Below are 15696 nucleotides of genomic sequence, written 5' to 3'. Positions count from 1 at the left end.
TGGCAGCTGTTAAACTACCTGGAAATGGATTTTAATGATGTGGACAAAATGGTGAAAAGTTTGTTAATATTCTATTTTATTGCAGTTGGTTTAAAACGATTTGCCTCGAACGATCTGACGGAACCATAGCCAGGTGGTAAAGCCAGACAGGCTGAACCACGTCACGATGTACGACAGATGTTCGTTCCGAAGCGTTACCCGTGTCTGTCCGCCAACAGGTCCGAGCGGTACCGTCGATGATACCGTCGCATCCAGATAGTACGGTTCCGTACCGCCTATTGCAGCCATTTTTTCCACATCCCTGTACATAAAGATGGCGCCACGCTGTTTGGGTGTAAACTGTGGTCGATTCTCCGGCAGCCGCACGACACCTTGTAGCTCAACAGTACCGCTTACCTGGCTTTCTCGACGTGTTTCTGGATCGAGATATCGTTTCGGTACCCAGCCACGGTTTATCAGAATTTTATCGCTAGAACAGGTAAGAGAATTAAAATTACACATTTACAGTACAGTAAATAGTTCAAACGTTCATAAGTGATGGAAGAAACGGGGCTCTTACTCTCGTCCTTCGAGTTTGAACGGGGTGATAACGAGAAACCCAATCGATGCTTCCTTTTGTGAGAAAAGACCACCGGTCGTGTGGCTATCGCCGTGCTGTATGCAAGCCCGTGGCCCCAAATGAAGCTCCCGATCGTGAAGGAACTGCCCGCGCACCGTTACCGTTTCGTACTCCATCTCGTTCAAATCGGTAAGGCTATACACCGCGCGATGGGAAGTGGAGGAAACGACAGGAACTGATTACATATCCTTTGTACCCGGTCCTAGCTTACTACTCACTCGTCGGGAATTGGCACCGGTGACATATGGATTTTACGCTCCAGCTCGCTGATTAAACCTTCCTTCCATTGCTTTCGATAAACTTGCCAGCAACCCAGCCCGAACGCAGTTGCGGGGATAATCTGTTGTGAAATGGACCAAACAAACAGTACAACCGTAATTGTCGTGTTTTTTTCTAGGGTAGAGTATGTCAAATCCATCCTACCAAAAGACCCCAACCGAACGGGGTGATACTGGTATTGTGATCGGTAGCCGTGGGCCTTAGCTTCGGCGGTGGTGAAATGCGCGGTTTCGTTCGGGTGTGTATGGTACGCGGCACTGGTTGTAGTTTGGTGTGATTTTTCAATGCACCACCGATACTGAACCTTGCCGCGGGTAAAATTTGTGATGAAAATAGTGTTTTGATCATGTTTTTCTTTTTGTAAATAACTTATACACAACTATTGCACAATCGAAACCGGTGAGCGCGAGTAATATTGGCAAGCGAGAAGGTGATGTTTATGTTTTGATCCGTTTGACAGCTGAGTGAGAAACGGTGAGAAGGAAATTGGTGAGAAATAACCCTTCGAGAAGGTGAGTGGATATAGTTCTCACGGGAAATTATTGTACTAAAGTAAAAAATTACCCGTGAAATTTAAATAATTAGTACGAAATTAGTATTTTTCTCAATTTGCTAGTTTTATCGGCATCACGTTAGGGGTAGCAATACGGGTTTGTCGTATCATCGTAGTGGATTGAATCGTTTATTTTAATATTATATTCTCACAACTGGTACACGTGATGCGCCGTTTTTACGCCCTTCCCGTATCATATAATCGTTACTATCTAATCGCAGATTGTTGTGTTGTTTTTTTTACGAATCGTAATGGTACGAAGCGTACCCGGAATATGATCGAACATCTTAAAAAATGAATGTAAATTGATTTTTCTTGAATATAGTGCGAAACAATTACATTTGTTTTGTTTCACAAAACATCCGACGGATCGCGCTTCTTGCGTTATATTGCACGAGTGTTCCAAAACGTGTCCCCTACTTAATGTCCCATTATTATTTCCACCCCCTATCAAATCAACGTTACATTCTAGCACACACGTGTTGCACGAGCAGGGAGATACGTGGTTATGTGTGTATGGTAGTGGTGCCCGTTGATTCACTGATGAAAAATCGTTCGATACTGTGGCTGTGGTGTGTGTTTGCTGTGCTGCGTGTCTTACAATAGAAAATACTACACGTTCTTAGCAAATATCTTCTTTTCTACGTTATATGGGATTTCATACAAAAGTAAAGAAATGCAAAAATACTACAGCGAAAAGCGCCTCTACGGTTAGTAGTAGTAGTAGTAGTAGTAGTAATAATAATAATATATCCGCCATTCGCTACATACGTTCGAACGTATACTACCCGATCGTCTTACTTATCCTAGCGTTCACACTAAACGTAGTGAATATTTCGAGCTGGCTTTTCTCTATGCAGCTACATAGAAGCGGACGCAGGAAAGGGAGGGGAAGGATACATACACTTGGAGGGGGAAGGGAAATATAATACGAAAGTGCTACTTGAGTATAGATTCGTTTCGATTAGGCAATCCGTGCGTGCGTGTGGAGGATAAACCATAATCCCTAACCTACAAAAACCTTACACATCTTCCCATATGCGGTCTGTGATGTCACACGCCTACTAGTTACCGCCGTCTCATTCGATCATCTTAAGCTTAATGCTACGCGAAGGAAGCGAAGAAAGATATGAGGAGAAGAGTCATCAGGATAGAGCCCTCGAGAAAAGCAGTACCATGCAGGCAAAATCAGACCCGTACGTACACCCCAACCGCGCCTTCCGATCAGTAGTAATACTTTCTATCTTCCGGTGGTATCGTAATGTTATCGTCACCGGATGTGCTCCCACCGGGTGTGCTTCGCGTACGACTGCGCGGCCGTTGCCCCAGCAGGCTTTCTACCGTGGACGTGACACCGCCGAGAATGGCGTCACTCTGCACGCTGGTGCGCACGGTACGAACGATGCGGCAACCGATCTGAAAGCGGTGCGGTGTCGGTGGTGGTGCAGGCGGTGGTGTGGATCGTCGATCCATGCGGCCCGGCCGATCACCATCACTTGTTGTGGCGGCGGGTGGTTTCGTCGACGTACCGGTACAGTCCATGCGCAGGAAGCACTGCCACCAGCCGGCAGCGGCATCAAATGCTAGGCGACGCTGGTGCGCTTGTTGTTGCTGGTTTGCATCGCCACTGTCACGGTCCGCGTTCGGGTCTACGGGTGAAGCGATGTCACTAGCGGCACTACTATCTACGAGGCAACAGAGCTACTAGGCCTGCGCACTCGGACCGTCTCCGTTCGCCGGCAGCGCACCATACCCGTGCCCATTGGTCAGGTGGCTCGGGAAGGGCCGCACGGTTGGGTCGTGTTGCTGCTGCTGCAACAGCCGCTTCCCGATCGTCTGCACGTGGAACCCAATCTGCTGGAGCCGTTCGTGTGGCAGAATCTTACGACCATCAAAGATGTACGCCGGCTTCATCATCGACGCGTAAATTCGCTCGTAGTTGAGACTCTGCGGGAAGAAAGCAAAAGGGACAACGGGTACAGTATTAGAAACGACCGGGCACCTTGGTTCGTGGTGTGACGAAGGATGGTGGGGCGGAAGGTGGTGGTAATTTTGATCCGTAACGGTCGGCTTCGACGCGAGATGACGGTGGCATTGATGACATACGACAAACTCATCCCATTCGGTGCACACGACGAGGGCATGCGTGCCCCGGACCGCATCGTACGGATCGGCGAAGATCTGTACGGCGCGCTTCACGTGTTCCGGGCTCTCGGTAACCTTCGGGTGCGTCAAGTCGGCGATGATCTGCTCCGGTTCCACCTTCGGATCGTAGATGTTGAGCTGTGCGCCCTCGTCGAGCAGCGTCCGGCAAACGGTGATGGCGGGTGTTTCGCGCGTGTCTCCCGTGTTTTTCTTAAACGCAAAGCCCAGTATCGAGATGCGCTTGTCGGTGACCGTGTTGAACAGACACTCGATGATCTTTTGCGAGAAGCGCGTTTTCTGGTAGTCGTTCATGTCGATCACCTGCTGCCAGTACGCGGCCACCTCCGGTAGGTTTAGACCCTCGCAGATGTACACCAGATTTAGGATGTCCTTCTGGAAGCAACTACCACCGAATCCGACCGATGCCTGCAGAAACTTTGGCCCAATACGAGAATCTAACCCAACGGCTCGGGCAACCTCGGATACGTCCGCGCCGGTTGCTTCACACACCGCGGACAGTGAATTGATCGAGGAAATGCGTTGCGCGAGGAATGCATTCGCTGCCAGCTTGGACAGCTCCGAGCTCCAGGTGTTGGTCGTGATGATGTTCTTCTTCGGGATCCAGTGTTCGTACACCCAGCAAAGCTTTTCGATCGCTGCCTGCCCTTCGGGTGTTTGTTCGCCACCGATCAGCACACGATCGGGCTTGAGCAGATCCTCCACTGCCGTTCCCTCGGCAAGAAACTCGGGATTGGATAGGATATCGTACTTGACGCCTGGTTTGTGGTTTGCCTTGAGGATGTGCATAATGCTTTCAGCAGCCCGTACCGGCACCGTACTTTTCTCCACCACGATTTTACTATTTTGGGACATTTCAGCGATCATACGAGCACAACCCTCGACGTACTTCAGGTCCGCCGCACGGCCTCGTCCATTGCCGTACGTTTTCGTGGGCGTGTTGACGGAGATGAAGATGAGTTCCGCTTCCTGGATTGCCTTTTCGATGTCGGTGGAGAAGAACAAGTTACGGTTGCGGCACTGACGGACCACTTCATCGAGACCGGGCTGCAAAAGAAATCAAGAAACAATACACATAGGAGCATGATTAGTAGAGAGCTGTTTACCGCCAGTAAATTTTCCTATATTAAATAAAGCCTTAAATCTAATAAACTATTTCCAACAGATTATACATAAATCAGGGTAAAATTATCCCAAGAAATGAGCTCTTTGGGAATCCTGGCCAAGCTTACCAAACCTATACGAATGACAATGATCAACGTCACTCCTAGGACTCTTTGTTTTGCCATCTGCGACTCAGAGGAGGAATCTTCGAGGACCATTTTCTATAAGTCAATTCAGATCTTGACATACACACGCTGATGACATACACATAATTAGTTTACGGGTCTCCTATGTGGTAGCCACCTACCACAGGATCGAACCAAAGGATCGATGGTGGCACATAAAAGCGGCGCTGCGAACAAATCCTGACTTACGCAGAGGTGACGTACATGCAGGTGACCGCACTTTTGAAGTCATCCGAAACTTCACCTATATTGTGTCAAAGGTCAGCACCGACAAAATTGATTTTGAGATACGCGCTAGGATGCTAGCGACTAACCGATCTTTCTAGAACCTGAGGAAACTTCTCCACTCAAAACAACTGTCGCGATGATCGAAGCTGGGCACCTATAGTACCTTTATAGTTTCAGTACTCACATACACATCTGAGACATGGACCATGTCAGGACTGACAGGATCTTGCGAGAAGAAGATGCTCAGAAAGATTATTCGTCCCGCATGGCAATAAACCGCATGGAGATTGAGAATCAAGTAGGGCAAGACAGCTGAGTTGTTTGGCGAAGTAGATATTCTGGTGCCTTGCTCCTTTAGCGACCTCAAAATACTTCACGCGCAAGCGTTTCCTGCTCAGAAGAGGTCTTCTTTAGCTGGCTATCTCAGTACGAGTTATCAAGTACTTTATTCGCTTAGCGTTTAAGGCTACTACTGCAAGAGCCCTCTAAACCGCTGAAGTTGTCTGCAATTTGTTTATTATCCCAGGTTTATTTCATCGTACTTTGATCCTACTGTTTAATTACCACTTCTCTGGGAGGTCTAAAGCCTTCACGGATTGGGTCAGTGTCATTTTAGCGTCATTTCAGCAAAAACGTGATCAACGTGATCAGGAGTCACAATTGTGAGAGGTGTATTTTAAGACATTTTTTAACATTTAAGATATTAAAAATTCAATAATAAATATATCTTTAATCAGTTAACAGAAAAGCAGAAAATACAGATACAATGGAATATATTTCCAATCCGAGCATTCGATTATCCAATTTTATAAGGCTGATAATGAGATTTAAAGTATTTGATCTGATAGATGATCTCCGCATACGATGTTGTTTTATGCCTTAAGCTCGATGTAAAATATCGAAAGTCGTGGATTAAATCTCATATAGAGCTCGGGGATTGACCTTCCGGCTACGTGATCACCTATCAGTTTAATTAGTAAGTATATGACAGAAAATGATTCTTAATACCTCTTTCCCTTAGATACATATATGTAACGATAAGGTAACGATCATAATATAGAATCTAACAACTTTCCTGAATTTGATTTAAATTCTCGATGGTTGTAAAGGCATATAAAAGAATTAGAAAAACCTCAGTGATTCTTCTGTCGTTTTTTGCTTAAAGCAAGATGATACTAAAATGAAACCTGCTGTCATCCCTGCAACTTGTGGTATTTGCAAATATATTGTACCTGCTAGTGATGCATATCTTGATCAGGTGCTTCAGGGTGTTATATACAAACGATGTGCATGCCATATGCAAACAAAGCCGCCAGTCAAAGTGAGTCACGGTTCATTACCTATTTTGAGGTCGATGATACATAATAAACCGATCCGATGGTGACGTGTCCTTTTGCCATGGCGTTGTTGATCGTGACGTCGCTTTAAACGTAAAGAGAACGTGTGAAAATCCCAAACACACACACGCACAGACACATGGGTTGAATTCTTAATCTTTGCGGGAAATGATCATGTAGATGAACAAGAAATAGCAACACTTGCGTCCATGATCTACTTGTTATTCAAAACCGGGTACGGTGGTCAAAAGGTGGGACAAATTTAAAAGTCTATAGACCACAATTTTACCGTTTCCTAAAGTAGATTCGGCGTTGTCTTTATTCAAACCTTTGCAAACTGAGATGATCATCAATAAAATCATCTAAACAATCTCTTGATCAACTTCGCAAAAAACGCACAGTACAACATCGAGAATAACGAATCCGCCATCCACCATCGAATACTAAGATAAACACGTTTCCCTACTCATAAGCAGCCCCGATTCCCTGGGGTTTGATGATGTAACGTCCGCAAACACGATGGACGAACGTTTAGCGATGCGCGCTCTTGTTTCCATTCCATTCCATCCGGTCCAGTTCCAAAACTTTTGCTCTATTCCCATTGCAAACTACGTTGGAACGCTCTGGTAGTAGATTTTAAACAATTATGAAACAGTCAGTTTGGCAGTGCTCTCCTCTCACGAACAGAGAAGCAATCTCAAGAGTTCGGTTTTGTTTTATGTTATTGTTTTCTTCCATTTCCCCAAGGGATCCAAAACTATCACGAAACGAAACCGACCCAGACCCAGGGTTCTGCATGCTGGGTGGGATAAGAGGATCAAGACGGAGAAGCATTAGTTGCCTGAGGCTGAGTAAAGCGCTTGCCGGAGGGCTCGCACACAATTCCGTGCGCTTGGGTAAGGACCGCCTATAAATAGTGTCTCGTTCGCCACGTCTTCCACCACGCGAAGAGATTTGAAGTTAATCTAAATAATGCTGTAATGGTCATTAGCCGGCTATCATGCAAAGCTTATCTGTTGAATGTAATTAAATGGTTCCACAAAACATGACCTCCGCGGGCAATTTGTCTGTTGTAAATTTGTTGAACAACATAATTGAAAAGTGATTCGTTTGCGCTATGCTTTGCTATCTGCGCCTGCGAAGGAACGTCAGAAACCGGTACAAAGTAATGAAGAAAGAAATACGAAAAAAAGGCATATAATTGCAAGATGATGAACGATCGGTGGGTTTTTGTGTTGTCCTGTTCTTTTTTTTTCTCGTAGACGGATACGATTTGCAATGGAATGCAACCGGACCAGCGACGACAAACATATGTTCGTGGCAGATGTATGACAGAGTATGAGCAGAATGCACAATTAAACGAAACAAACGAGGAAGGTTGTTCGAAGAGAACAACAAGGAAACAAGGAAACATTGCAGCACAGTATTTGTTAGATTTTTTAATGGATTTTTTAGTTTAAAGGTAAGCATTTAAGAGCTTTACATGTTAAAAAAATGGCGGTTCTATCGGTTTGTAATCAGATAAAAAATAAAATAAAATAAAACAAGAAAACACGGGATAACTTAAGTTCCATGTACTATATCAAAAGTATTAGTTAATATTATTAAGAAAATAAATAATGAAAGTTCAAAACGAAAAATCAAATAAATAAAAAATCCAAAGTAAAAGTGTAATACCGGAAGACTGAATTTTATAGAAGAAGAGATGATAAAAATAGGTAAATAAAGCTTAAATTGCAAAACGTTGAAGTTGATAAACGCAAATAAAAAGAAAGGAAATAATCGGATTAATGCTTTGATGTGTGATTAAAAAATTGTTTTGTTTTTTCTTGTTTATGGTACAATTATGATTGTTTCCATATTTTTTTAAGTTTAACTCAACAAATCTAAGCAGTAATATAACAAGGAAATATATTTCCATACTTCAGGAGTTGAGAAATAAAACAAAATTTGATTCATTTGTTTAATGCAAATAAAACAACATGTTTGTTTTGTTACATTTGCCTTTCTAATCGCTTTTCATGTTTATCTAGTCGCTTACAATCTTAACTTTTTCCATACATTGTACTTCAACAATGTACAAAAAGGCGCAAAAATTTATCACTTGTGATAAACTCCGTAGGCAAAGGAACAGAATATTTAAATACCGTTAAGCTTTCCTGTTTGATCGTACAGCTACTCAATTTTGCTTACACGTTTGCAAACGGGTTTGTTTTGCACCAAATATTTTTGTTCGTCAGTATAGAATGAGTCAAAAAGAGACGATTCCATTCGGTAAGGCCAACTTCAAACGCAGCCCGCGATAAGAACGTTCCACTTGCCATTTGGTTTGGAAAATAGTGTTCAAACTGATTTTGCGCCACGTAAAGCATGCGCACACACTGACGCAAAATAGTGAAGCTTTCCAGTAGAAGCATATCGGGTCTTAATTTTCTTATACGCGTTGCCTAACCAACTGTTTCGTTTTGTACCAAATATGTTTGTTCATCAGTATAGAATAAGTTCAAAAAACAGACGACGATCGGTTCCATTCGGTAAGGCCACCTTCAAACGCAGCCCGCGATAAGATCGTTCCACTTTTTGGTTTGGAAAATAGTCTTGAAACGTTTCTTGCGCCACGTGAAGCATGCACGCACATAGTCAGACCGCTCGGGTTGTGGTTTTATTTGTGTGTACAGCTTTACGCTGTGCTTATCGCGCACACCCTCTCTGTTCTGATACAAATTCTGGGAAGGATATCGGGGTGGGCTGTTCATCGCACAGAAGATGACACGCGTCATGTGCAAGCAAAGATTTGGCAAAACCCATGAAATGTGCAAGCAAATAAAAGCCAACCACGTAGACGTTTCTTCGTTGTGGCTTGTCGTAAGCAAGCTGTCTACATAATACCAGGCATACATACAAGAAGCCGAAACCGATTAAGCAACGTTATTAAACAAAATCCAATACGCATATCTTGCCGCATGATAGGCGCTATCGCGCCAAATAACATGAAAACGTTTGCCCCTTAATGATGTAAAATCCGTTCCAAAACACTATCGGCTTATCGTTTCGAATTCCAATGTCCAATCCTACAACAATGGGATTCGCGTCTCATAGCGTCATTGATTCGTGCGCGAAATCGCATAAGCATAAATTACCCATTATGCCGTATCCGTTATGTTTCCCCTTCCTCTAATTTTTTTGTTGGTCCACCTTTTACTGGCGTTTTGCGTTTTGCCTTCGTTTAAACACATCTCGTTCCGTCCCGTGTGGGAAGCTATCGTTCGACTAAAATTCGCCAAAACGTGCCTTTATTTTACCGGTTCGATTTTCATTTTATTTGTTTTTCGGCTACGGACGTCATGAATATGTGTGGTTTTTTTTTTTTGAGAAACCGACCTTAACCAACTTATGAAAATTTGGCGCGTCTTTACGTGCCTCCTTGTGCCGCTGCCATCCAGCCTGTTTTTGTAGCGTGTGATGATGAACTTGGTAATCACGAAAACCAAGAACGGGTTTTTGTTTTTATTGGTGTCGCAACCCTAACCCTGCTGAATGATCTTCACACTAAAACAAAAACGCCTGCAAAAAAATCCATGCCACAAATCCATGTTTTTATTTTTGTTCTTACCTCGTATATTGGCAGCTTGTCCGAGTTCCATTGGGCTATCCGTTCGATGCTACGATCGACGACCGTTATCTGAATATCCGGACATTTCAGTGCCATCACGCTACACGTAGGCCCCCCCACATATCCTGCACCGATGCAGCAAATTTTCGAAATAACCATCGTGATGGTTTCGTTCACTTCGGACGTTCTTTACACCAGCACGGTCCACCACAATAGTTGAACGATCGTTATCACTAGCTGCTTGCTAATCTGTTACACGATATGTTTTCAATCACCACCATTCAGTTGCTGCTACTAAGCTACTACCTGCATACCAGTGTCGCCACGTGGCGTGCGTATTGTACCACAATCTTCACTCCTTTTGCACACCACAAGAGCAAACCGTGCCGTTTTGTTTTTTTTTTCTTATTTGTTTGCCTCGAATATGATGAATCACTAGAGAAATGGAAGATGATGCTACTCGCGTATGGGTCAAAGTGATACCGAACCAAAGGCGCATCCAATCACCCCGAATGCTTGTCTACGACTGGCGACGACAGCGCTGATGATGATACTCTGTCGATGATGTTGATGATGCTGCCGTTGCTGTTAATGCTGATGTCGGCAAGCGTGCGTCCGGTGCGACCATTCCCCACTATCCGATGCTGCTGCTGCTGATGCTGGCAACAACGAATTGCTCCTACGTGTCCAAAGGGTTGTAGAAGCAGCAAAAAAAGAGGGCCGGAGTTAGGTCTTAGGATCGCGAGCTGGAAGTAAGCAAAATAAACGAACGGTTAAAAGAGAACGCTGGAAACAAAGGCCCCTCCATAATAGGAGGAATGTGTGTCGTAAAGATCGCTTTAAGAAAAAATAAAAGCGTAACATTTTTTAATTATCTCTATTGGAGGTTGTTAAATTTTAAGTACACCGCAAATTTGTTTTGAAACAAATTTTGATTCGTAAAAGTGCTTTTTAAAAACGATACAAAATCTTCACCTAATAAACCTGTAATCCTCGTGCGTAGTGGCGTAGTTCTTCCTTTGAAAAGTTATCCTCGCCAATCAACTTTTTTTTTGCTGTTGGAGGTGGTGGTGACCTTCCCTATATTAGTGGAGTTTTCGTTATTAAAATTCATGGTGTTTACTATCCACCACCAGCCCTCCATTACGTAGATCACCCCCTTCAACGGAACCACTTTTGGCCATTATGCAATGTGGCGGGTTTCAGGCGGGAAAGCATACACACGTACAGCGACGTGCGTGTTGTGTGTGTGTGTATGTGCACGCGCCGGGGATGCTCTCAAGTCATAAAACTTTGCAGGTAAATAGAAAGTTTTTTTTCTTCTTCATCCCACCCTCCAAAATAAAACAAAATACGTGCCTAATGTGCGTGTCACGGTAATGATGAATGGTACAAAACCTTCCCTTCCAATAAAAGGTTCCGAATAAAAGGAACCGAACGAATCAAGCTGCACGCTTGACTCGTGCAGTCAATAGAGTTGTGTGGCGTAAAGGCACACTTAAAAATCGACCCAATAATCCTTTAGGGGTGCCAACCAATTCTGGTGGGTATCACAAAACCCGAATCGATATGATCATTGCGAGATAATTGGTGTTTGCTTTGTCCAGCACACTCTCACCTTTTCGAACACTTTCAACTTTTAATTGCTCGAAACATGACCAATACACAATCAAACATTTGGACAACAACGGCAGCAACATTGCAGCATTTCGGTGTACCGGATTGTGGCTGTTTTAAATGACGTTTTTGGCCGGGGTATTCATATATTCGGTGTAGCACATTCAAATGCAATAATACTATGCTCATCCATAATTCACACATCTGATGGAGCGGTCTCGGACAGACTTAGGAGTGGTCATGGTTTTTGTGAAACATATCACACACGAACATAAGCGGTTTTGGGCGGGTGTTGATCAGCACCCGCGGGGTAGGAATTATTATTTTCTTTGCACCGATTGCATAAGTCTACAAACATTTTAAAGCCTTGGCTGTATACATGTATATGATGAGTGTTGTTTCCACAGCACAGCCACAACGCATTTCATCTTCGGTTGGTCGGAAACAAGAGAGAAACGCAAAACCATCCGAAATTCGAACGATGGTGTAAAGCTTGTGGAAGCTTTTATCATTAAGGGGTGCCCATGTCATTGTTTTAATCGGTACAAAAGCTCCGTGGTCTTTGTGCATGTGGCACGATGTGATAGGATTATTTTTAGCATCATTTCGTGAATTATTTCGACAAATTTGGCGCATTTCGTGATCGATGATATAATGGTGCTGTTTGCTGTGTGGGTTGCATCAAATTGCTTCAACATCAGAAGCAGCAACAATGAATGATGATGATCATGTAAAGCTTTTTACACAAAAAGGAGCCCCTTTTCAGTGTTTTGTAATACCAAATTACAGCTTCTTGACCTTTTGCATTTTAACCTACAAATAGCAGAATTAGGTTGAGAAGACGGATGTTATTTCAATTAGCAATATTCGTGAGCGTAAAAAAAATAACTCATGGTACAAACCTTCTAAAGCACGCTCAAACAATTGTTTTGCTGGCCATCGCTCGTCATTAAATTAAACAAACGAGCATGTTTCGAATACTAGAACATAGCAAAAGCATGATTCGGACAGCCAAGGACATGTCTGGTGGTACGGTAGGGGAGACGGTTCAAGGATCGGATCCCGTAAATTTGAACACAGTTTCCGTACCGGTACACTCATGAAGAAGAAATCATAAACGTTCGTGGCTAACGTTCGACGGGGGCAGAAGCGGAAGAAGAGTTATTGCAACGGCAACGCGGTGCGTTTCTCAAGGCCACCAGTTCAAGAACATCTTGTCCAGCCACGCGCAGAAGGGTTGGAAAAGGTATGTCCGGGCAGGGTAATAAGGTAGATGGCTCGCCGCAGCAGTAGTAGTAGTAGCAGTACGCGATCGATTCACTCTTGATTGGAACGCGAGGGCTCGTTTCTCGTTTTGCAATCAGTAGGAGAAAACTGACATGAAAAAACTCGTTCGAATAGCGAATTGGACGCTATATACTCTTTACGCCATTGCATGTCAACTCCCTCTGCTCTGTCCCGTTGCATTCGTTTTGGAACCGGGTGCCGTCCGTCCGGTGCAATTCGACCTTCGCGTACGAAATCGTGCCAGTCGGCGGCATGGCAATTGTCTAACACCAGTACAAGCAAGTGTATGTACAGGCGCACACCTAATTCTCTCCCGGGGGGATGGGTGGTTGGTTCGTTATTTTTGGGGTCTCTTTCCTACCCCCTCCCAAAACACGTTCGACTGTCGTAGGGGATGGCCTTGCCCCACACGAATGACCGTCAATTGCTGAACCGCTGTGCATATTGCATCGGTCAGCAGCACTGCAATATGCTTGCATCGGTAGCGGGTGGTTGCATCCGGGCGCGCGGGTGCTATGTGACGGATTCCGTTTCTTTAATTTCCTGCTTTCCACTCTTCGCACCGATTGCTGGTTCCATCCAGTGTGGGATAGTTTATCAGCAAATTAACTCTACCGCATAAGTAACAAACTAGCACCCTCACTATCACTAACGTACCATAGCAACCATGTCTCAGTAGGTGGGATAGATTCTATTCCGGGAATTTTCCTCGCTATCGGTATTAATCGCTTAAGCAAGACCTCGGTATCTAATTCTTTGTATGAAAGGCATCATTCTTTTATTTGCCTCTCTAATGCCACTATTCTTAAGGTGCTATATTTTCTAAAGCTATTATGGAGCAGGGATTTCTGAAGATGAATTCCCTTTCGGGGATTTCCCACATTCTTTTAGTCACATCGCCTGTAAATCGTTATGTTTACCTTTGCTTATGTACTGGGATGTTACTGCTTCACCATCGATACTGGACTTGATTTCATTTTTGGAACAAATATCACAACACTAGAAAAGAATAAACACGGAAAAACACGGGAAACCGAACCGAACCGAACCGGAACACGCGATTACTTACGAATAAAATTCGAAACCCGCACTAAATCCGCACAACCGCGTTTGTTTAGACCGAGAGAGAGAAAAACAACTTTCGGTGTGCGTGTGTTTGCATGACGTTTCACTGACATTTGTCAGCTGACTTTGGCAGTTGAACGGTGCTGCAATTTGTGGTCTCCGGTGTTTAGCTGAAAGTTGTATGAAAATCGCCAGAAAGGTGAATGTTGTGTGGATTTGAAAATTTATCTTAATAATTACTAACGTTCTTTCACAGTATTTCGATCCTGAAAATAGTTTATTTTTGAAAATAAATCCTTTTTTGCTCTTCATACAATTTGAATTTGGGTTTGACATTTGTTCGCCGCATGCGGAATGCGTCTGGTGGTGCAGGAAAATGTAAACAAATCGACTGATAAATAGAAGCACATGCTCGTAGATCTTTGGAGCAGATAACAATATTCAAGTAAAGGGGGGAAATATGGAACAATGCAAAGAGCCGAGCGTAGCTAAAGAGGCGGTTCTGCAGGAAAGTTCCAAGTTACCAGAAAACACTCCGAAAGTTTGTGGCTACGATTGGAACGAAGGCCACAGTTATGAGAAATTATTCAGCACATACATACACAGTGGCTTTCAAGCGACGAATCTTGGGAAGGCAATTGAAGAAGTGAATAAAATGGTATGGTACATATCATCCCTAATGGTTACACGATACCTGATGCTATCTAGTTCTTTGCAGATTGCTGCACGACATGCGCCATTGCCGGAGGACAAACTGGATGCGTACGAAGAGGATGAATTTATAAGGCGAAGAAAGAACTGTACCATCTTCCTTGGCTACACTTCCAACATGGTGTCGGCTGGTGTGCGAGAAACGATTCGATTTCTAGTGCAGCACCACATGGTGGACTGTATCGTAACAACGGCTGGCGGCGTGGAGGAAGATTTAATCAAATGTCTGGCCCCAACATACCTCGGTTCGTTCGAACTGGTTGGACGTGAGCTGCGGGAACGCGGCATAAACCGAATAGGGAATCTACTCGTTCCAAATGAAAACTACTGCAAGTTTGAGAATTGGGTCATTCCGATCCTCGATGAGATGTTACAAGAACAGAAAAGTAAGGGAACGCTTTGGACACCATCGAAAGTGATCGCTAGGTTGGGTGAAAAAATTAACGATGAATCATCGATATACTACTGGGCAGCTAAAAATCGCATTCCAGTGTTCAGTCCCGCCCTGACCGACGGCAGCCTGGGTGATATGATGTACTTCCACTCGTTTCGTAATCCTGGGCTGGTGGTCGATATTGTGTCCGACTTGCGTCGGCTCAACACGATGGCTGTGAAAGCGGTCCAATCGGGTATCATCATTGTTGGAGGTGGTGTCATAAAACATCACATTTGCAACGCGAATCTGATGAGAAATGGGGCCGATTATTCCGTGTTCATTAACACAGCATCGGAGTTCGATGGGAGTGATAGTGGGGCACGACCGGATGAGGCCGTATCGTGGGGTAAAATTAAGAAGGATGCAACACCGGTGAAGGTATATGCAGAAGCTAGTCTGGTGTTTCCGATACTGGTTGGGGAAACATTTGTAAAAGATCATTATCGGAAAAAATAAAGCAATAAGTCCGAACAGGAGTTACTAATTCTTTTATTTGAAA

At 44.0% G+C, this 15696-nt stretch overlaps 3 protein-coding genes across 4 annotated transcripts; 1 reads left to right on the top strand and 2 right to left on the bottom strand.

Moving 5' to 3' along the window:
- Positions 1-59: 59 nt before the first annotated feature.
- Positions 60-1342, bottom strand: LOC125771706 (SURF1-like protein). The gene is made up of 4 exons (XM_049442643.1): positions 1043-1342; positions 838-959; positions 560-754; positions 60-469 (listed from the first exon to the last, which is right to left on the bottom strand). Exons 1-4 carry the CDS (start codon positions 1244-1246, stop codon positions 91-93), a joined length of 900 nt encoding a protein of 299 aa, XP_049298600.1. The 5' UTR covers positions 1247-1342; the 3' UTR covers positions 60-90.
- Positions 1343-1549: 207 nt separating this feature from the next.
- LOC125771687 (UDP-glucose 6-dehydrogenase) lies at positions 1550-14134 on the bottom strand. 2 transcript variants are annotated; one of them, XM_049442601.1, is made up of 4 exons: positions 13906-14132; positions 10082-10827; positions 3558-4661; positions 1550-3398 (listed from the first exon to the last, which is right to left on the bottom strand). In XM_049442601.1, the coding sequence occupies exons 2-4, from the start codon at positions 10238-10240 to the stop codon at positions 3156-3158; spliced, it is 1506 nt and encodes a 501-aa protein (XP_049298558.1). In that variant the 5' UTR covers positions 10241-10827; positions 13906-14132; the 3' UTR covers positions 1550-3155. The 2 variants fall into 2 exon arrangements, with proteins under 2 accessions (XP_049298558.1, XP_049298557.1); XM_049442600.1 differs by having other exon boundaries at positions 1550-4661; positions 13906-14134.
- Positions 14135-14241: 107 nt separating this feature from the next.
- Positions 14242-15671, top strand: LOC125771703 (probable deoxyhypusine synthase). Its single transcript, XM_049442639.1, has 2 exons — positions 14242-14708; positions 14769-15671. Exons 1-2 carry the CDS (start codon positions 14511-14513, stop codon positions 15651-15653), a joined length of 1083 nt encoding a protein of 360 aa, XP_049298596.1. The 5' UTR covers positions 14242-14510; the 3' UTR covers positions 15654-15671.
- The last annotated feature ends 25 nt before the right edge of the window (positions 15672-15696 follow it).

Source organism: Anopheles funestus, chromosome 3RL, assembly GCF_943734845.2.
Source record: "Anopheles funestus chromosome 3RL, idAnoFuneDA-416_04, whole genome shotgun sequence".
Classification (NCBI taxonomy): Eukaryota; Metazoa; Arthropoda; class Insecta; order Diptera; family Culicidae; genus Anopheles; species Anopheles funestus.
Note: the sequence above shows the minus strand (reverse complement) of the source record. Positions and strands in the feature narration are given on the sequence as shown.